Source organism: Nicotiana attenuata, chromosome 12 (genome assembly GCF_001879085.1).
Source record: "Nicotiana attenuata strain UT chromosome 12, NIATTr2, whole genome shotgun sequence".
NCBI lineage: Eukaryota > Viridiplantae > Streptophyta > Magnoliopsida > Solanales > Solanaceae > Nicotiana > Nicotiana attenuata.
Genome location: NC_032000.1, coordinates 3159133 through 3182724, shown reverse-complemented (window position 1 = coordinate 3182724; position 23592 = coordinate 3159133). Strand labels below are relative to the sequence as shown.

At 34.0% G+C, this 23592-nt stretch overlaps 2 protein-coding genes across 2 annotated transcripts in view; one reads left to right on the top strand and one right to left on the bottom strand.

The window, feature by feature from the left end:
• The window catches only part of LOC109235171 (uncharacterized protein At1g66480-like), a 3920-nt gene extending 1567 nt beyond the window's left edge, over positions 1 to 2353 (bottom strand). Inside the window, exon 1 of the mRNA XM_019401157.1 lies at positions 1449 to 2353. Within this exon, the coding sequence (XP_019256702.1) occupies positions 1449 to 2072 (624 nt within the window). The 5' untranslated portion in view covers positions 2073 to 2353. The remainder of the gene's footprint in view (positions 1 to 1448) is intronic.
• Positions 16939 to 22394, top strand: LOC109235170 (uncharacterized protein At1g66480-like). The gene is made up of 2 exons (XM_019401156.1): positions 16939 to 17863; positions 22104 to 22394. The coding sequence occupies exons 1-2, from the start codon at positions 17195 to 17197 to the stop codon at positions 22161 to 22163; spliced, it is 729 nt and encodes a 242-aa protein (XP_019256701.1). The 5' UTR covers positions 16939 to 17194; the 3' UTR covers positions 22164 to 22394.

Here is a 23592-nt window from a genome sequence, read left to right as displayed (position 1 = left end):
CCCCCACCCCCAAGTGTGGGATCATCTAGATGAACCCATAACTTTTACTACCCTATATTTTTGGCTAATATATATATATATATATAAATCTTGAACCCATTAAATTTTATGAAATATGATTAAATTGCGTATTTGAACACAAAAAATTTAAATCTTGAATTTGGTTGTACGTATAATATGCAAAAAATAAAAAAATAAAATAAAGGACAAATAGTTGAAGTTAGCAAAGTAAGGACAAATAGTTGAAGTTATCAAAGTTTGACTTAGGCGTTGTTTCTGGATAGAATTTGCAGCTTTAGTTAGAGCTAGCAGAAATTGTTGATTGAAAGCGCCTAGTAAGAAAGAAGCAGTCAATCTTGAAAAATAGATTTTTCAGAAAATAAGGCCCGTTTGGTCATGAGTTTTGTCAAAATAAATTTAGAATTTATTTTCACAATATATATTTGGCCATAAATTTTGCCCATAATTTGGCCAAATCCCAAATTCCAAATCCCATACACAAAATACCAAAATCAGCTATTGAGCTGATTTTGAATAGCTGATTTTGGGTCAAAATCCCAAAACATGGGAATTATATACATATTTTTCCAAAATAAAGTTGGAAAATATGTTTTGAAAACGTATGTCCAAACACATTTTCATCTTCAAACCAAGCTAGCGTTTGAACATAGATCCCAAATTTATTTTGAAAAATCTGATTTGGGTGAAGTTTGGTTTGAAGATGAAAATGTGTTTGGACAAACGTTTTCAAAACCTATTTTCCAACTTTATTTTGGAAAAACATATATATAATTCCCAAGTTTTGAGATTTTGGCCCAAAATCAGCTCACTACCTGATTTTGGGATTTGGGATTTGGCCAAAATATGGGCAAAATTTATGGCCAAACATGAGTTTTGAAAATAAATTTCAAATTTATTTTGGTAAAACCCATGGCCAAACGGGGCTCAAACTTCACCCAAATCAGATTTTTCAAATAAATTTGGGATCCTAGCTAAAAGTGTGTCACGTTTCATGTAATTTTCCTAAGACCGAATTGACGATTCAATCTGTTAATTAATTTAATCTCTAGGAGCATGTAATCCTATGTTTTTTACGAATTGAGTTAATTATCCTATAAAAAATATGTAATCTAATGTAACTCAATAGTTTTTACTTTACTATCTTTACTAACGGGGACGGAAGTAGTTTTGATTCGAACCATGTATCTATCTTAAGAAATTTATTAAATATGCATGAATTATTAATTTAGAATCTAATAACTTAAAACGGTTATAATCCCGAACCCTTACGCTTAAAATTCTGGCTCCGACTCTATTTACTGTAATACGTATTATTTAAAATTATTAAGTTAGAATCATCGTAAGAAAATATCATTAAAAAGGGAAGAAAAAAAGAAACATGGCATGAAATTAAAGTGGATCCATGTCCATAAAGAAGAGAACAATACCTCTCGTGATTTGAGTCCTCTTTTAATTAATCCTCCATTATTATGACTTTGTTCTTCTATCAACGGATCACTTCCACCGTTGTTGTTCATGCAAAGTTGCATAATTTTCTCAGCAACTTCATTCTTATCTTTGCACTGCATCATCAGTTTCTCCACCTCAGCTTTTGGCAGCCTCAACTTAACCCTAACGGGCCCACCGCCGTTCTCCGGCTTACTAAGGAGTGAGCCTGAAGCAGAGTTATTCTGATACGATGACTCTTCTGTTATAATACTGGCAGGCTTCAAGATTGACAAGTCAGACACGGATCTCCGTGCTAACATTAGGGTTTCGAGCCGATCTTTCGCGCTCATTTGGATCCCTGAACGGACCCTCCTCGGGGTTTTCTGTTCAGGGTATTTAGGTAACTCAACTAGGAAATAGAGCCTTTTAGGTTTCAACTCTTGTTGTGGTTCCAATGGTTTTGCTCTGACCCCAAAATGCTTCACTGCTTCGGATTCTAATAATACCATAGTAGGATAATTTCTTAGAACCTCGTTTGCATAAATAGGTGTCTTGAATTTCATTGTTTGTCCATCAATTTTCATCACCTTTGTTGTCTTTTTTCCTCCTAGAGTATTCCCCATTGTTTCCTATATTTCTTTGTGAATTATATATTGGGGGCTTCAAGTTCTGCTTCTTCCTATTATATATAATCAAATCTAACAACCAAAAATAAGAAGAAAAGAACAATGGTGAAAAAGGCTTGGTTTGGATTTAATATATAAACCTTTTAAAATCTTGGCACAAGAAGAGAACAAAAGGCAAAGTGGGTGAAAGATAAGGATGTTGGAAGGATTAGAAATGGGAACAAGAGGGTACATAAGTAGTTGTTTGTTAATGGGACAAAGAAAGAGTGCAAATTTGAAAATTGGCCATACTTTTGGCAATATACAAATAGATTACTAATATGTCAACTTCTTTATAACAGCCTCATTTGTTTCGGATATTTTTGGATGTTATAGCAAAGTGCTTTTATAGAGAACATATATTATAACATAATATGAAAATTGATTCCGAAAAAGTTTGGCTTTTATTGTGAAGTGTTGTTATAGAGAGGTCTGAATATATATATATATATTAAAAAAATTTATTTTGTTTCGTTCATTCGAAACAAAATTACTACTCCTTCGGGGTGGGGGTAAGGTCTGCGTACAAATTACCCTCCCCGGGCTCCACTAGTGGAATTTTACTGAGTTATTGTTGTTGTATTTTGTTTCGTTCATTGTTTAATTACCCTGTCTCGAGACTTGTGGTCTTTCCTTTTAAAATCTAATAAAATAATGTGGATAGCGTTACTCATTTGCATGCTAACGAAATAACTATGTTCCCACATTTTAATGCGAAGAAATCAGATTTTGGAGCCTATCAATAGTTCATCTTTTGTACATTTTGGTTGGTCATTTTGTTGGTCATCATTATATATTGTAGTATATTATATTATATTATTTTAATAAATAAAATATTTAGATAAATTATATCGTTTCAGTCGTTTCACGATGCAAATAATAAACTTATAATATTACAACAACAAAAAGAGTAGGATAAGGGATAAAGGATAAAGGATAAAATTGGATTATACAGCAATAAGAAATGGAAAAAGTTGAGAGAAAAATACATTTTATCATTTAGACGAAAAAAAATATTATGATTTTTAAGAACTCAACGGGCCCTTCCCCTTCGAATCAAACAAACAAAGAAGGGAATCCCGTTGAGTTCTTACGCTTTCATGTTGACGACTCAATTCAGATATATAGTAATAATGCGATCATACCAAATTGGTCGTTATATAAAATGGTGTTTTTCTTCGTTATATAATAACGGATTTCAAAATACGATACAATAAATTTTAAGTAATAATAAAAAAAAATTTAAAGTAACAATACAATATAATACAATAGGCAATAGCCATCCAAACTAGCGGTTAGTAAACGAATGTTATATCAAAATACGCTCATTTCAATACTCTTCTAGTCTTCTTCTCATTCATATTCTATTTCAAAATAAGAAAAATAACTAAAAAAGAAAAAGAAAAACAAGCCCGTGAATGGTGGGGAACGATTATAGTTTTGTTTGTAGCGTAATTTGGCTATCATTTAAAATTAATTAGTGCAGTGTATTCTCACTGGTTAATTAAAATAACTACTACGGTTGCTTAAGGAAAAGACGTATACGTAAATTGCGGTGTGGATCCGTGAATTGGTGAGAGATCCCGTTTCATCATCATGTGCTTTTTTGACCTTATGTTCTTTTTATTTTTGTTTTTTTATCTGTTTTCAATATTTTTATTGGGTCCCGATTAAATTTGAATTCATATTGGAAAAGTCCCACATTATGCAATAAAATATTACTTAACAAAAGTGACTTTATACAACGAATCAAATTCAAAATCTCTGATTAAAAATCAAAAAATACTTATTATTCTATCACAATTAGTTTTGACCATATGTTTTTATGTGTTAGGAATGATCATAACTTACGCTCAATTGGGACTTGTTCTAATTTCTATATCTTGTCCCCATGCAGTGTATGCAAAGAGGCTAAGGCAACCTATAATACCATTCCACTGCACGTAGATCTATGAATGCATGTAAACAAACACTAATTATTTATATAATCATATTATGTAAAGGTAAAGTGTGATCGACTGGGAATTTTGTTGGGTTTGTTATTTAATAAATAATAACAAAAGAGGTGTGAATGGAAAATAGTGGGAAAAGAAATAGAGGGATGACCCGCGACCCGGTCCGTTCTAGCCCGTTTTTCTTTTCCGGATTAATTTAAATTCGTTTTAAATTTTCCGCAAAAATTTCGAACAGTCATGGCTGTTCTGAAACAGTGTCACACCTGTTCCAACAACCATGACTATTCTGAAAAGTTGCAAACCTCTTCAGAGGGTCACACCTGTTCCAACAGCCACGACTGTTCTCAAAGGCTGCAAACCTCTTCAGAGGGTCACACCTGTTCCAACAGTCATGACTATTCTGAAAGGTTGCAAACCTCTTCAGAAACATCATCAAGTTGGCTATAAAGAGACCTTCAAATCCCAGAATATTTACTTACGAAATTTTCTGATTATCTTCTTCTTCTGCACTAAAATTCCAGTGTGTTTTGCTGTCATCGAGTGGTTCGCTGATCATCGGCGTTTTTGGTACCAACACTCCGGTGAGTTAAATCGTTCTACCCTGGAAGGATATATTCCATAACCTCGGGTACTTGAGGGGAATAATTTCCTTAAGGACACACTGTGTATTCAGTGGGCTCGATTTGTTCCTTCAACGTTTCAAATATTATTTTGAAGTTCGAATATTATTTTTCAGAATTGTTTCTACTAACTTTCTGTTTTATTTTTCAGAAAGATTACTGTTTTATTTACTTACAGCAATACAGATAAATAACACTAATTTCATTATTCACCAACTTCCTTCTGTTGTCTTTCTTTTTGGTAGTTTAACTTCTCTTGTTCCCCTCTTTTAAATAGTTGTGTTTGTAATATTTAATTTTGTTGATTCCTGTATCCTCTAAATAAATAGAGATGTGCTTGTTTAATCCTAGAAAAATATTGTACATTGCTGAAATAGTTTTTTAGGACAGTGCCTACCACGACTCAAGCCAGTTGGTATATTTCCGTTCACAAATAATTTTATTGCAGTATTATTGTTATTTTTCCGTATCATTTCCCTACAAGAAGTAACAAGTTGCAGCATCGATGCACTTGATCAACGTGCCAAAAAAGTGGACCCCGTTTGTTAAGCAGAAGCGGATCTAGAATTTAAAATTATGGAGTTTGATTTTGTTATCAAACTCATAGTCCGTCTTAATTATTGGGTTTGCAAATAAATAGTTACATAGAAATACTTAATAAATTTTTGTAATACAAATACAAAATTTAAGTAACAACTAAAGAGTTATCCGAACCCGTAATTAATACTCTACCTCTATCCTTTCATTGAAAATGGACTTATCGATGTTGCATGTATTTTTATCACAACTTTATGCTAAAGTTGGGTTTTTCTTTTTCCTTTTTTCTTTTTCTTTTTTGAGGGGGGAGGGGTGGTTTGGGGGGAGAAGAATTACTCATTGATGCATTTGCTTGTTCCCTACTATAGAAAAATAGCAATTACTCCATACCAAAGGTATATAATATTCATATATTGGTTACCGTTAAAAGTACAATTGAGGTAAAAGGTCAATATAAATATCAAAAGGTCACTTCTTGAGTTTACAACATTGGAAAGTTAGGTCCATCCAATTTCCAAATTATTAGTACTAGTATTTGCTAGACCTTTCACTAACTTACCCTACCTATAATTCTAGTGATCACACTTATTTTATGTTACAAAATTTATTTGAGGGTAGGTTGAACATCTGTCTCTCTAAAATATTTCTTTTCATTTACAAAACTAGCCCTTTTTCCCCCTCTTTTGTGTAATGACAAAAAAATGTCTACATCCAAGAAGAAAACGTTAGTTAATTATCTTTCAATCTCAACTTGGTTATCGAAATTCAAAATAAATGTCCTTTCAGCATGTAATATTTAAAATGAAATATATGTGATGGAGAATAATTCAAATGGCAAAGGGTTCACATTAGATTAATGGACATAATTCTTGATTTTGAAGATACGTTTTGTGGACATACTTATTCTCAAGTTTGAATTTAAAGAGTAATGACTCATAACCAAGTGAATGGTCCAAACTTAATTCCCAATTTTGGTACTATGGACTTTTATACTACAACAAAGTGGTTATGGATGAAAGAATACTTAACACTGACTGTTGTTGCTTCGAGTCCTTTTTGTATGGAGTCCTATTAGTTAGGGAGTATTTTACCTTCCAATGTGGGACTTTTCGGTGCAAATTCGAGTTTACTTGGCCCCAATGCTAATACCTAACAAAAAGGGCAGGACAACTTGATGTACAGGGTTCGCAGAAGGTCCGCACCCCAAGGGGTGTGATGTAAACATCTTACCCTAACACCAGCATTAATTAGTAGTGGTTGCTTCCACGGCTCAAACACGTAACTTATAGATTACATGGGGACAACTGTTGGGTTTTTTGTATTTAATATATTAAATACATAAAAGAGGGTGAATGGAGAATGGAGGAAAATAAAATTTTTGAGTGATATTTTAAGTTTTCCCCCTTGGCAAATGGACATTGTCCCATATTGGAAGAAGAAGAGTTTTTTTATGGTTGTATAAGCAATTGCTCTTCTTCTAGCTCTTAAAGAGTTGAGAAGAAGGCAAGCCTCGCGCCGTCGTCGTCGTCGCTCGCTCGGCTCGGCTTCGGCTTAACAGAAATGTTATTAAATATTTATTTTAATAACGGAATATTAATATTAAAATAAATATTAATATTAAATCCTCCAATCCGTTTTTTCTGTTTTGGTAACAGAAAATTAACTACCCTCTTCAATTTTCCCTCTTTATTGTTTAGTAAATAGCTATTTATGTAATGGCATTTATGCTGTGACCGTATTGCATAAACAGCCATTCTGAAGAGTTGCACCTCTTCAGATTCCAGCCCAACTTTGGCTATAAATACAAGGCTATTCTGCTCAGAATTTTCATACGATTTTCTGAGTTTCTCCTCCTTCTTCTGCATACTTTTAGCATCAAACAAAGCAACAGTAAGTGTGATTTGCTACCGAACTTTGTGTTCGCTGAAACACTATGGTTTGAAGTACCACTACACCAGTGTGTAATTTGTTCTATCTTGGGAGGAAATAATCCATAACCTTAGGTACTAGGAGGGGATTAAATTCCTTAAGAAAACACTGTGAATTCAGTGGGCTCGAATTGGTTTTATGTTATTTCGTTGTTCATTTCTGTTTATGTTCATTTATATTTCCAGAATTATTTTACAAATACAGTATACTAACAAGCTTAAGGAATTTAATCTATTTTCTGTATTTGTACTCACTGTTTCTGGAGAGTAAAACCTTTGTGGTTTTGTACTCTATTAAATTCTACGTGATTTTAACATTTGTGTCCTTCTTTTACAGAAATGACTAATGATAATGTGAACCAAGTTGTTTCAATGGTGATTACCAATGCCTCAATGAGCCGAACAACACCGGCAGCATTGGCACCCGCGAAGAAACCCGAAAAATTTTCTGGGATTGATTTCAAGCGCTGGCAGCAAAAGATGTTCTTCTATTTGACTACTCTTAAGTCTCCAAAAGTTCATCAAGGAAGATGTTCCTGTGTTGTCCGATGAAACTCCAGAAACTGAACGCTTTCTCGTGATTGAGGCGTGGAAGCATTCAGATTTTTTGTGCAAGAATTATATTCTAAGCGGGCTGGAGGATGCTTTGTATAATGTCTACAGTGGCGTGAAAACGTCAAAAGAACTGTGGACTGCGCTTGAAAAGAAATACAAAACCGAAGATGCCGGGTTGAAGAAGTTCGTTGCTGCAAAGTTTTTGGACTACAAAATGGTAGATAGCAAGTCTGTTATTACCCAAGTCCAGGAATTGCAAGTGATTATTCACGATTCCTTGATGAATGTATAAATCAAATTAATATTGATGTTGAAAGGAGTAATCTTAGTATTTTTACTAACAGAAATTTCATTGAAGGTCTTGTCATCAATGAAGCATTCCAAGTAGCAGCGATGATTGAGAAGTTGCCTCCTTTGTGGAAGGACTTCAAAAACTACTTGAAACACAAAAGCAAGGAGATGTCCCTTGAAGATCTCATTATTCGGTTGAGAATCAAAGAGGACAATAAAGCTGCTGAAAAGAGAGGCCTTGGAAACTCAACAATAATGGGAGCAAATATTGTTGAAGAGAATAAAAAGAGGAAGAAGGCTTCTGGACCGAAATACAACCCAAGCAAAAAGCGATTTAGTGGAAACTGCTACAACTGTGGAAAAACCGGACACAAATCTACGGAGTGTCGTGCTCTGAAGAAAGACAAGAAGAAGGGTCAAGCAAACATGGTTGAAAATCATAATGATGTTGATGACTTATGTGTCATGCTTTTTGAATGCAAGTTTGTGGGAAATCCTAAAGAATGGTGGATTGATTCTGGAGCCACTTGCCATGTTTGTCTTGTTAAAGAAGCTTTTGCTACTTATGCTCCTGTTAGACCCGATGAGACGATTTCTATGGGAAATGCTTCAAAGGCCAAGATTGAAGGATGTGGGAAGATATTTCTAAAAATGACTTCCGGCAAAGTGGTGACTTTGAACAACGTCCTTCATGTTCCCGGGATTAGGAAGAATTTAGTCTCTGCTGGACTTCTTGATAAGAATGGTTTTAAATGTGTTTTTGTTTCCGATAAGGTTGTAATAAGTAAGAACAAAATGTTTGTAGGAAAAGGTTACCTCACTGAAGGCCTTTTCAAGCTGAATGTAATGGTTGTTGAAAATAATAATAAAATTTCAGCTTCGTCTTATTTACTTGAGTCAAATGAATTGTGGCATATACGTTTGGTTCATGTCAATTATAAAACCTTGCGGAAAATGATTAATTTGGAAGTATTGCCTAAGTTTGAATGTGAAAAATCAAAATGTCAAGTATGTGTGGAATCTAAGTATGTTAAACAACTTTATAAGTCAATTGAAAGGAATTCAAATCCTTTAGACTTAATTCACACAGATATTTGTGACATGAAGTCAATACCATCTCGCGGTGGAAAGAAGTATTTCATAACTTTTATTGACGATAGTGCTCGATATTGCTATGTTTACTTAACAGTAAAGATGAAGCAATAGACGCATTCAAGCAATACAAAAATGAAGTTGAAATGCAACTTAACAAGAAAATCAAAATGATAAGAAGTGATAGGGGTGGTGAATATGAATCTCCTTTTGAACAAATATGTTTAGAATATGGAGTTATTCATCAAACAACGGCCCCTTACACGCCCCAATCCAATGGGATTGCAAAAAGAAAGAATCGTTCATTAAAGGAGATGATGAACGCATTATTGATAAGTTCTAGTTTGCCACAGAACTTGTTGGGTGAAGCCGTTCTTACGGCTAGCCGAATACTAAATCGATATAGCAAAACACAATCCATTCCATATGAAAAATGGAAAGGAAGGAAGCCCAACTTGAATTATTTTAAAGTGTGGTGGTGTTTGGCAAAAGTGCAAGTTCCTAAACCCAAAAGGGTAAAAATAGGACCGAAAACCGTTGATTGTGTTTTCATAGGATATGCGACTAATAGTAAAGCATATCGATTTCTGGTTCATAAATCAGAAAATCCCGATATTCATAATAATACGGTTATAGAATTAGATAATGCTGAGTTCTTTGAAAATATATATCCATATAAAAAGGAATGTGAGTCAATTGGTGAAGGATCTAAACGACCTCGGGAAGAAACAAAAGAAAGTACACTTAACCAGGAGGATCCAAGACGTAGTAAACGTCAAAGAACATCTACTTCATTTGGACCAGATTTTGTGATTTTTTTATTGGAAAATGAGCCCCAAACATTTAAAGAAGTTATGTCTTCTTCGGAATCATTGTTTTGAAAAGAGGCAGTCAATAGTGAAATAGAATCCATATTGAACAATCATACATGGGAATTGGTTGATCTTCCTCCTAGAAATAAACCGTTGGGTTCTAAATGGATCTTTAAGAGGAAGATGAAAGATGATGGCACTATTGACAAATTTAAGGCAAGACTTGTGGTCAAAGGGTATAGACAACGAGAAGGTCTTGACTATTTCGCTACATACTCGATCATTACAAGAATTACGTCCATACTAACGTTAGTAGCGTTAGCTACAGTTTATGGTCTTGAAATTCATCAAATGGATGTTAAGACAGCCTTCTTATGTGGAGAGTTGGAGGAAGAAATCTACATGGAACAACCTGAAGGGTTTGTGGTTCCAGGTAAAGAAAAGAAGGTCTGTAGACTTGTTAAGTCCCTTTACGGATTAAAACAAGCACCCAAACAATGGCATGCGAAATTTGACCAAACAATGTTGTCAAATGGGTTTAAGATAAATGAATGTGATAAATATATGTACATTAAAAATATTTCAAATAACACAGTCACTGTTTGCTTATATGTGGATGATATGCTCATAATGAGTAATGACATTGCCAACATAAATGCTACTAAGCGTATGCTAACTAGCAAGTTTGATATGAAAGACTTGGGAGTTGCTGATTTAATTCTAGGAATTAAGATCCATAAGACTTCTCAAGGTCTGGCATTGTCACAATCTCATTATATTAAGACAGTACTTAAAAATTCAAGCACTTGGGCTTTAAAGTTACAAAGACTCCAATTGACGTGAATCTTACATTAGCAAAGAACAAAGGCCAAAGCATATCACAATTGGATTATGCTCGTGTGTTGGGTTGCTTAATGTACATCTTGAATTGTACACGACCAGATATAGCTTGTGCTATAAGTAAATTGAGTCGATATAGAGCAATCCAGGCCAATCTCATTGGATGGCCATGAAACGAGTTTTGGGGGTATTTAGTACTACCCAGGACTTTGCTTTGCACTACACTAAATATCCTGCGGTCATTGAGAGATACTGTGATGCAAATTGGATCACCGGATCAACTGATTCCAAGTCCACAAGTGGATATGTATTCACTATTGGTGGAGGAGCGGTATCTTGGAAGTCGTCCAAACAAACTTGTATTGCCCGCTCTACAATGGAGGCTGAATTCATAGCCTTAGATAAAGCCGGTGAAGAAGCTGAATGGCTCCGGAATTTCTTGGAAGATATTCCATTTTGGCCCAAACCGTTGGCACCAATATGCATACATTGCGATAGTCAAGCGGCAATTGGAAGGGCTGGGAGTGTTATGTATAATGGTAAATCTCGTCATATACGACGAAGAAGGGATGAGTGATACATCTGGCGAGCGCCGGTGAAGAACGCAAGCAAAGCTGGAGCAGACATAAAACCGTTAGACAATTACTCTCTAGAGGAATTATCACAATTGACTATGTAAAGTCAAGTGATAATGTGTCGGATCCACTTACAAAAGGCCTAACTAGAGAGGTAGTTGAGAAGTCATCAAGGGGAATGGGACTGTGGCCGAGAACAAGTCATAGTGGCGGTAACTCTACCTAGAAGACTGGAGATCCCAAGATCTAGGTTTAAGGAGATCAAACAAAGTCATTAATGACGGTTCGACATTGTCAACTAAACTTTTGGTCCATTCTCGTGATGAGACAATGTTCAGTACCAAGGATAAAGCATTAACGCTTTTTAATGATTTCTAAATTTGATACAGGGTATATCAAATAGTGTATCTATGGGATGACACGTTTAGGAATCACCTATGTAAGTGTGAAGTGTTAGCCGCTTCAAGGAGAACTTTGTAAGGCCGGTTCTTTACGCACTTATGAAACCAGACGGTGTTAATGGCTGAAACGAATACAACAATGAGAACCAAAGACGATTAAGGGTTGGTTGTGTGACTTGTGGTAGTCTAGGTAAACACCAAAGTTCGACAGTTCAAAGATATCAAATCTACCGATTGATCGAGTATATCCGACATAAGTTCACTACGGAAAGTTCAAAGGAAAACCTACTTATCCAGATGCAATTAATCCTTGCTTGCGAATCACACAGTTTTTCATGCATACTTTCGTGATATAGCCATTCCCCACTCATGTGGGGGATTGTTGGGTTTTTTGTATTTAATATATTAAATACATAAAAGAGGATGAATGGGAAATGGAGGGAAATGAAATTTTTGAGTGAAATTTTAAGTTTCCCCCCTTGGCAAATGGACATTGTCCCATATTGGAAGAGGAAGAGGTTTTTTATGGGTATATAAGCAATTGCACTTCTTCTAGCTCTTAAAGAGTTGAGAAGAAGGCAAGCGTCGCGCGTCGTCGTCGCTCGCTCGGCTCGGCTTCGGCTTCGGCTTCGGTCAAACGATTGATTGATTAACTTTTTGGACCAAATTTATTTGTTAATAGTAAAATATTAACAGAAATGTTATTAAATATTTATTTTAACAACAGAATATTAATATTAAAATAAATATTAATATTAAATCCTCCAATCCGTTTTTGCTGTTTTGGTAACAGAAAATTAACTACCCTCTTCAATTTTTCCTCTTTATTGTTGAGTAAATAGCCATTTATGTAATGGCATTTATGCTGTGGCCGTTTTGCATAAACAGTCATTCTGAAGAGTTGCACCTCTTCAGATTCCAGGCCAACTTTGGCTATAAATACAAGGCTATTCTGCTCAGAATTTCCATACGATTTTCTGAGTTTCTCCTCCTTCTTCTGCATACTTTTAGTATCAAACAAAGCAACAATAAGTGTGATTTGCTACCGAACTTTGTGTTCGCTGAAACACTGGGGTTTGTAGTGGTAGGAAATAATCCATAACCTTGGGTACTAGGAGGGGATTAAATTCCTTAAGGAAACACTGTGAATTCAGTGGGCTCGAATTGGTTTTCTGTTATTTCGTTGTTCATTTCTGTTTATGTTCATTTATATTTCCAGAATTATTTTACAAATACAGTATACTAACAACAACTTACCATTACTCCAAGACTCTCCTTCAATATAAATACCGGATACCTGAAAGGAAACTAAAAAGAAAGTTGTTCGCTTGGCACTATTGGAAAAAATTCAAAAGGAAGCAAAGAAGTTCTCTATGTCTTCACGAGAGTTGGTTTTTGCTTAAACGACAAATATGTAGCACATGGAACGCCTATACATCGAGGTTGATAGTTTGACATAATTTCCATTGAAATTTCGAACAAATAGGTGTAATAGTATATAGAACATTAATGATTTTTTGTAGAAATTATAGAGTATAATTACTTTTTGAGAAGAACTATAACAGAGTTTTCTTCTCTTTTGGTAATAAATCTTAAGAGAAGATTGTGCCTTTTGAAATCAACAGTCAATGTAAGATTTAGATGAACTAATTTTTTTGGGGCAAATCAACATATTACCAAAATTTTGACATCTTTATAATATCAGCAATTATACTCTATATTGAAAAATGACACCTAGCTAAGTTCATCAAAGATGTAAATATATCATGGAAAACTCCTTTATAAGGACTCAATAACGTATTATGAGCCCGTTTGGATGGCTTATTTTAAGTAACTTTTAAGCCAAAATAGCTTTTAAGCCATAAATTAGGAATTTTAACTTTTGACTTTTGACTTGTTTTTGTCATTTTAGCTTAAAAACAAGTGTTTAAAAGTACTTTTCTTACTTTATCCAAACACTACAAAATGACTTAAAAGCTATTTTGGCTTAAAAGCACTTAAAATAAGTCAATCCAAACGGGCTTATATGAGTTTTTTTACATAAGGGAGCTTACACCACTGTGTCTTTTAATTAAGGTTTCTCTAATAATTATGGAATTCCTGCATTTAGTAGTACCTAAAAAAGGGCAGCCGGTGCACAAGGTATCTCGCATTTACGCAGGGCCCGAAAAAAGGCTTCACCCAAGGGTTGATGTAGACAGTATTGTTTACCCCTAAATCGGATAACAATTAAATTTGTACGCGATTTTAAGGATACGTGATTTGATTCAATACAAATAATCAAGAATATTAGATAGACAAGTTAAAGATGAAATAAACTATCAAACTAGTTGTAATGTTATGGCCGAGCCAAAACTTAAATTGAACAGTGACCTCGTCTTCGATTGAACCCTTGGTTCGAACCCAGTTGCGAATGAAGAATAGAACAATTAAATAAGAACTTTAGCAATAGCTAAAAGGTAGAAAAATAAATTTGTATTGCTTTGATTTGCGTGTTACAGTGTGTGTGTTACGAAAGAAAAATTCCCCTTTTATATAGTATGATAATTTCATCCCTAGTATAAGTCTAAAAAAGGTAAAAATCTTCCTTTCTCGTTAATTATTGAACCATAACCAACATCGAGCGACATCCGCGCCGTGATATCCGGTTAGGTAGAATATAGTTATTGATCCATAACCGACATCGAGCGAGATCCGCGGCCGTGTATCCAGTTAGGTGCAAATATCACGGCCCCACTATCCGTCGTGCGTAATCGTACGTTTACTGTATTTCCTGAGGCCTTAGAACTCGTTCTGGGCCCGAGGCGCGTTGCTTTATCATACGCGATGATGAGCACATCGTTCAGCTTTTATGGATCTCGATACGACGGGCTCCCAGCCTCGATTTCAATCTCGTGCGTCCATCCCTTCTTCCATTTTCTTCACCGGAAAATCGGGTAGGCATTATTCCTGATTTTACCCGTATACAAGCATATCCTAATGCAAACATTAATAGCTACTTTCACAGCTCGAACTCATGACTTATAGTCACACGGAAATAATTTCTCTGCTTAGCAGAGGCGTAGGCACCTTGCTTGAAGCGCTGTCACGTGACACCACTTCGTCGAAATTTTTCATAATCTGTATGTATAAACAATGAATAAAAATAAAATATTGGGTATGAATATATTTTTAAAAAAAAAAACATTTGCCATTACGTTAATTTATCCATTTGTTAATTCTTCAAATATTGACACAATTACAAAAATTTCTGCCCTATTTAGTACCTACCACATCTATATAGAGAGTTAATGTTAATTCTCGAGTATGAAAATCATTTAAGTCGGCATGAAGAAAAATATGACCCCGAACGTATTAAATTTCAGCAATCATGTGTTTTTTATCCATAGTTTTAGGAATAACATGTTTTTTTTTTTTTTTTCGCAGTGACAATTTCTCTACCAATACTAAAAACCCATAAAAGAAAATGGATCACTTCTTAATTCGTCAAATGAGGCTGACTTTTCGATTAATTAGTCAAATATTTTGATTTAAAATTTTAACCTACCAATTTTTGTATTTGTCTCCCGGAAGTCATCCTATTAGTCTAAAAAGTTTTCACTTGAATAGTGAGTATTTTCAAGGCTAATTTTTGTGGAAGGCTCTTCTAGAAATGCACTTAGGCTTCATTTGTTTTTGTTAAAATTAAAATCTATGAATTTGAATATATTTTTTATTATAAAAATGCTCTCTTTATATCGATCAAGCACTATCAAGTTCAAGACCTTTGTTTTCAGTATCTGAATAAGTATAATTTATCTTTACTTAAACTCTAATAATATAAGATTTAAATAAAATTAAATATTATATCTATAAACTATTGAAATATTCTTATTTTAAATGGTATTGTAAAAACTGTGTGATGAAACATTTTAAAAGTTAGCATAGGAACATAACCTCGAGGAGATCTAGAAATTTTTACAATTTCATAATTAGAACATCCAGTTAGACCGTAGGTAGTAATTAAAGTCATATTCAAAAATTTAATTGTTTATAACGTAAACAAAATTATCAGTCTACCACAATTTACCTTTACCTAGTATAATGATTATATAATAAAAGATTTACATGCATTCATGATTTTACGTGTATTACAAAGAATAATATTTTATAGGTTGCCATATCCAATTTGCAGACTTTGCAAATGAGAACAAGTCCATGTTTGGTGAAGTTTCGATCATACCATCAAAGGATGTGGTGCAGTGAACGGGACTGCTCCTCCCTTAACCAGAGGTCTCGAGTTCGAGCCGTGGGTATGGAAAAATCCTTGGTAGGGAGCGCTTCCTTCTGAATAGGGCCCTACGCGACGCTAATCCGAATATAGTCGGGCTCCAATGTGAGTACCGGACATCGGATGAGAAACCAAAAAAAAAGAAGTTTCGATCATTTCTCTTATATGAAAACAGTCAAAAAAGCACATGAGATGAAGACAAAAATGGGATTTGTCACCCTTCACGGATCCACACCATGATTTACGTACGTGTTATCATTACCCCAATCTTAATTAATTATAACTAATTAACCAATGAGATTACCTTAATTTTAAATTATAGCCTTACCAAATTACTCTTGTACTCATATTTCCCACTATTCACGGACTTGCTTGCTCTTCTTTCTTTCTTTTTTAACTTATTTTCTTTTAGTTATTTGTGAAAGAATATGAACGAGATCGAGACGACGAGCGCGTATTTTAAATTATCGAAACTTTTGAGAATTAAAAATCACATCATGACAAGCTTTATAAATTATGCCTTTATATTCACATTAATATAATGAACTTAATCATTAGAATATTGAGGGCTAAGCTAGCCCATGAGCTACGGATACGGCCGAACCCGGTAGATTTGGTTCAAGCCCTCTATTTATCTTATGAAATTCATTAAATATGTATTAATTATTAATTTAGAACCTAGCTCCGCCTCTGAGAATATTTGTTTGCCACTAAATGGACAAAGCCAATAGCGAAACTATGAATTTCTAAGGGTGTTCAGAATTTAATACGATATGTTTGATCGGAAAAACAAAAGAAGAACACAACACACAAGACAAGGGAAAAAGACTAAAAACAAAACAAAACAAAAAACTTTTTACAATAATGTTTTTCAAAATTGTAAAAAGAGTCGCCATTTTAAAACCTGCACTCATTCTTTGACCCATAAATACAAACTCCAAGCAAACAACAAACAACTACTACTCCTCCTTATTCAATACCCATGTTGCCATTTATGCTCAACTCGTGCCAAGATTTCAAGAGGGTTCCAAGAAACATATCCACAATTAAAAAAAAAATAAAGCCCCAAAACGAGCGTTATTTACTATAAATATTGTTTCTAATTATTTGGTTGTTAGATCTGAATATATATAAAATAGAAAAGAAACAGAAACTGAAGCCTACAACAAGTCACAAAGATAAAACAGAAAAACAAAAGGCAAAAATGGGGAACAGTCTCGGAGGAAAAAAGACAACAAAAGTGATGAAAATCGATGGACAAACAATGAAATTCAAGACACCAATTTATGCAAACGAGGTTCTAAGAAATTATCCTACTATGGTATTATTAGAATCCGAATCAGTAAAGCATTTTGGGGTCAGAGCAAAACCATTGGAACCACAACAAGAGTTGAAATCCAAAAGGCTCTATTTCCTAGTTGAGTTACCTAAGTATCCCGAAGAGAAAACCCCGAGGAGGGTCCGTTCAGGGATCCAAATGAGCGCGAAAGATCGGCTCGAAACCCTAATGTTAGCACGGAGATCTGTGTCTGACTTGTCAATCATGAAGCCTACCAGTATTATGACAGAAGAATCGTCGTATCATAATAACTTTACTTCAGCCTCACTCCTTAATAAGTCGGAGAACGGTGGTGGGCCCGTTAGGGTAAAGTTGAGGTTGCCTAGAGCTGAGGTGGAGAAACTGATGATGGAAAGTAAAGATGAAGGAGATGTTGCCGACAAAATTATGCGACTTTGCTTGGTCAATTACAATGGTGGCGGCGGCGGCGGCGGCGACATGTGTCATAATAGAAGTGGTCCGTTGTTAGAAGAACAAAGTAATTGGAAGAATAATAATGGAGGAATAATTAAGAAGGGAATCAGATCTCGAGAGGTAATGTTCTCTTCCTTACAGACATTGATCCACTTTTCATGTTATGTTTAGTTTTACATTCTTTTTTTGTCCATGTTCTTATCATGAATGAGTTAGTAATATTCATCGATGATTTTAAAAACAATTACACTATCAAGCCACGTATTATTGTAATATTTATCAAGATTTATCCGTAGATGATTTGACATTATAAAAAATTACATTCAGTATATAGGTTAAACTCTAAAATAAAATTAATTAATTAATTAGTAGTATATAATAAATGTAGTTTAAGTTAAAATAATTTACGTTTTTTTAGTAAAAGAATAACTCAATTTGTAGACTACTACATGATCCTATAGAGTAGCTGTGATCATGATATAATCAAGTTATTCAAAAAATATTTACTCGAACATGATGTATATATCAAATTAATAAGTGATGAATGATATATATGTCATATGTGTCTTTTACGTATTACATGTCATTTAATCATAATTAATACATACACAAAAGAAATTATTCACTTAAACATGATATATTAACATGGTTTTTGGTGCATGGACCTCATTTGAGTAAGTTTTTTGGTAAAATTATTCTTTTATTGTGTGATACATTTTTAGTGGGAAAAAAATAAGGCAAATTTTAGTAAAAAATAGGTATATGGAAACTTTTCTAGTTTCTCAATACTTCTCTAGTGCAGGGGCGTACGCAGAAATTTTTATAAGCGGTGTCGACATTTAAAGACGTGATCAACTGAACCAATTATTGTAATGATATCATATTAAAAATTTAAAAACACAAACTATAATATATGAATAAAACACAATTCATTTACATTACTACAATTCTACTTAACAAGTTTTCAATATTTTAAATGTATTATAATAGTCTTATTAGAATTAATAATAAATACTCTTTTATATAACGCATCAAACATCACTTAAAAACACGCCACTCATTTGATTCTGTAAATAGCATGCCCAATTCTCAAAATCGCAACTTGCACCTAATAGCTAAAATAATTACCTTAAAAATAATTTATTGTGGCTCAAATATTGTAAGCACATCATGATTTACTGGTTTTGTTTTTCTTTTTTCTTTTATCTTTTTAGCCGTGATAAAAAATTTCTAAAATTACCAAGAGCTATCACAACTAGGAATCGAACTCCAAACCTTCCTAAGAAAAGAACACCGCTCGACCAACTGAGCTAGGAGCACTTTCTGTTAGGCAGTGTCACTTTATTTTATTTGTATGCATTTATCTTTTAGTATTCATATATTTAATAAAATTTTCCGACCAAGCGGTGTCGGATGACACCGCTTGAGTCAAGGTGCGTCCGCCCCTGCTCTAGTGTTGTCTTTTGCTCATAATTCAGAAACTACATGGTCAAATCAATTTTGTTAAATTACATGAGTATGAAAAGGTTTCCCTTTATTGAATTTAATTTCAAGAATGACTGCTTCAATCTGAAATTCTAATTTTATTTCAATCATCAACCAAAGTCAAACTTTGATGACTTCAACGCTTTCTTCTTTATATTAATTTTTGTATGCATACGGAGAATAAAAATATAAAATACAGTCCTTTTACCTATTAAAAAAAACAAGAAACTGGTTACTGGAAAAGGAAATTTTGTTTCCATATGTGATAAGATAAAGTATACGTGCATGTACGTAATGCTAGAAAATATTAGTAACTACATTTTTAAGACCAATTAAAAGAAAATAAATGAAAAGATTGAAGTTGAAGTGTGAAGTGCCTTATCAACTAATTCGTTACCTAACGGCTACCAATATTAATTTTTAATAATCTATTTAAGTTTTTGTCAACTATCATCTGAGCATTATACATCATTTTTCTTTTATGGATAAGGTTTACATGAGTTTGTGGATGATATCAAGAATAATTCCCAAAAGAAAAATTATTATTAAAAAAATTTGAATTTCTGACGGACGTTTTTTTTAAAAACGTACATATTAAAAAACGTCGAAGCTATTTTCGACGAATACAATCCTGGCAGATTTTGCAAAAAATGTTTGTGTTTCTAGTAGTATATTAAGTTCCGCAATTGAGATGGTTCGAACTCAAATTCAAATTTTAGGAATGAATTTTTAAAAATAGTCAGATTTACAACTGGTCGTTCAAAAATAGCCCAATTTTAAAAGTAATTAAAATTTAGCCACTTTTTATGTAAAGATAAATCTGAGCGAAAACACTGTTCAAAACCCGAAAAATACTCCAGTATATTATGCTGGAGTTCCAGCATATTATACTGGAGTTCCAGGATAGCATGCTGGAACTCCAGCATAATATGATGGAGTTCCAGCATAAATGCACTAGAACTCCAGCATAATATATTGTAGTTCCAGCAAGTATAATGGTTCAGTATAATATACTGGAGTTTGGAGCACCAGTGCTCCAGTCTCCAGTATATTATACTGGAGCCAGCAAAGTATACCGGTCCAGCATAATATGTTGGAGTTCATACACAAGTGCACCAAACTCCAGTATATTATGCTGGGCCGGTCTCTATTGCAGCAAAACTGTGGCTATTTTTCATTGACTTGGTAAACGCTGGCTATTTTTGATTGACCAATCCGAAAACTGGCTATACCGTGAAATTTTGGCGAAGTACTATACGTAAAAATAGCACGGGCTAGCCAGTTTTCGGACTGATCATTCAAAAATAGCCAGTGTTTGCAAAGTCATTGAAAAATAGCCACTATTTTGCTACAACACGGAAAGTTCCAGTATAATATACTGGAGATCGGTGCACCTGTGTATGAACTTCCAACATATTATGCTGGAACTCCAACACGCGGGAAGTTTCAGTATAATATACTGGAGAAGGGAGCACCAGTGCTCCAATATACTGGAGTTCCAGTATATTATACTGGAGTATTTTTCCGAATTTTGAACAGTATTTTTGTTCAGATTTATCTTTACATGAAAAGTGGCTAAATTTCGATTACTTTTAAAACTGTGGCTATTTTTGAATGACCACTTGTAAATGTGACTATTTTCTAATTTTTCCCGTACTATACTCTTCCTTGTGAACTTACCTAATATAAATTTAAATTAATCGGGTCAGTAGAAATAAGCAGTGTGGAGAGTGTAACAAACAGAATTGGCTATATACCAAACTAAACCAAACTTCTACTGACCAGAGACATGTGTCTGGCTTTAATTTGACTGCCTAGCAAACGTAATAGATTCCCAAAAAATTTAATTAAAAAAAAAAATCTTATGTCTATTCTATCATGCCAACCTCTAATTCTGATTGAAACTTCAAAAAAATTTAAATGGCCTTTTATGTGTGTGTGTGTTTTATATCAATGTCAATTGAATTTTATCTGTTGTTGACTTTTATGAGGGTATGTGTGTGTGTGTGTGTTATATCAATGTATTTAGCCACGATCACAATAAGGGAAGAGTTAGGTTCTTCTCTTCTTACTATTTTTGTTGGAGAAAAAGTATTCAATAATTACCATTTAGATAAAAAGAATTTGGGGTTCCAATTTACCACCCCCCGAGGGAGCTTTGGAGCAACGGTCAAGTTGCCTCCGTGTGATCTATAGATTACGGATTTGAACCGTGAACAGTGGCGGATGTACATTGATGGTCACGGGTGCTCAAGCACCCATTACTTTTGGAGTGATGAACTATTATTTATATAAAAAGCTAGTAATTCTTGCAAATATATTACTTGAGCACTCAGTCGTAATAGTAATTTTCAGATAAATAATGTTTCAGCACCCATGACTTAAAAATTCTAGATCTGCCACTGACCGTGAAATCAGCCAATGATACTTGTATTGGGGTAGGCTGTCTACAGTGGTGAAGCTAGGAATTTTCTCAAGAGTGTTCAAATTAGAAAGAAGAAAAAAAGATTCCCGACAAAGGGTGTTTAATATGTGTTATATACCTCTAAAATGTAATATTTTACCTATATACACAGTGTAATTTTTCAATGAAGGGTGGTCAATTGACCATCCTTATGACCATGTGGTTTCGCCCCCTGGTTGCCTACATCACACCCTATTGGGGTGCGGCCCTTTCCTAAACCCTGCGTGAACGCGAGATGCTTCGTGCAACGGGCTGCCCTGTCCTTTTAATTTACCTACCCAACGTCTTTAGAAACCGGAGTAAACCCCTAAAATAAGGATTAGACAAGCTGTTAATTACAATTATATTCTTATAAATTGTGTATAAGAATTTCCTTTTGTTAATCTTTTTTCTTTATTCAATGAAATGCAGAAACGTGTAGGGTTTTTGCCAATTACAGAAGGGGAGATTCAATTAGCAGTGGCTTCTTAACAAATTAAAGAGAAGAAAAAAATCCATTTATTATATGTCTTTTGTAGTGTACAAGTACTCCTCTCCGAATTCCCTAGCAGATTTTCTCAGTTATTTAGTATTATTTTCATGTATTTCTCATTTATGTATAGTACGTAGAATCAAGAAGCTGAGAATTATATGCTCTTGGTGAATTATGTGAGAGACTGCTTATTATATTACTGTTTTTTAATAACCTTAGTGTTTGGTCTAGCTTGCGCGCACAATATATTATTATTATATTCATTTTTAATTATTTTTAATTTTGAACCGTTCCTTGGTATGTCAAACAACCAAAAGAAAGCAAAGAACAAATTAAAATACATTCTGGATGTCGTAATTCATAACCTAATCCGAGTACCTCAAATTTTGTGAATTTACTCTTCTATAAGTCAAATTAGCCACTGTAGAGCGACAAATAGGCGATAAATTCAGGTATAAATAGCATGCGCTAGCCACTTTTCGGACTGGTCATTCAAAAATAGCCAGCATTTACAAAGTCATTGAAAAATAGCCACTATTTTACTGCAACACAGAAAGTTCCAGCATAATATACTGGAGATCGGTGCACCTGTGTATGAACTCCAGCATATTATACTAGAACTCCAACACGCGGAAAGTTCCAGCATAATATACTGGAGATTGGAGCACCTGTGTGTGAACTTCCAGCATATTATGCTGGACCGGTATATTATACTAGAACTCCGGTATATTATGCTAGAAGTTTAGTATATTATACTAGAACTCCAGTATAATATACTGGAGTTCCAGTATATTATGCTGGAGTATTTTCTGAATTTTGAACAGTGTTTTCGTTCAGATTTATCTTTACATGAAAAGCAAAATTTCTATTACTTTTGAAACTGTGGCTAAGCAGACGCACATTCAACGAAGCGGTGTCATGCGATATTACTTCGTCGGGAAATTTTATTAAATATATGTATTTATATTGTGAGAAAATAAATAAGTAGGAATAAATGACACCACTTAACAAAACCAATAAACAAAGGCTATTTCTTGTCTAGAAGTACGATAATTAAAGTTATTTATATCCGTTCTTGTATTGGTATCAAACTGGGTTTGTTGCTGTTGTATATCCGTTCTTGTATAAATTGCGACAGGTGAAAGATAGTTCAGCTAACTCAGCAGGTATCCCGTAAAATTAATCGAGATACATGTAAGATGGGCGATCTTCACGATTAAGAAAAATATTTGCTGCTTATATGTAGCCTCAATATTTGGTAGGATCACATGGACTCGACAAGAGAATGTGAAGCACACTATATAATAAGAAAAACAATAATGTTGGAGGATTGTTCTTAATCTTTTTCACATGGCAGACAAAATCTCTACACAAAAAATATTGTATCATAAAAGTCACAAAGTCAATTCTATTTTTCTTTTCTTCTCT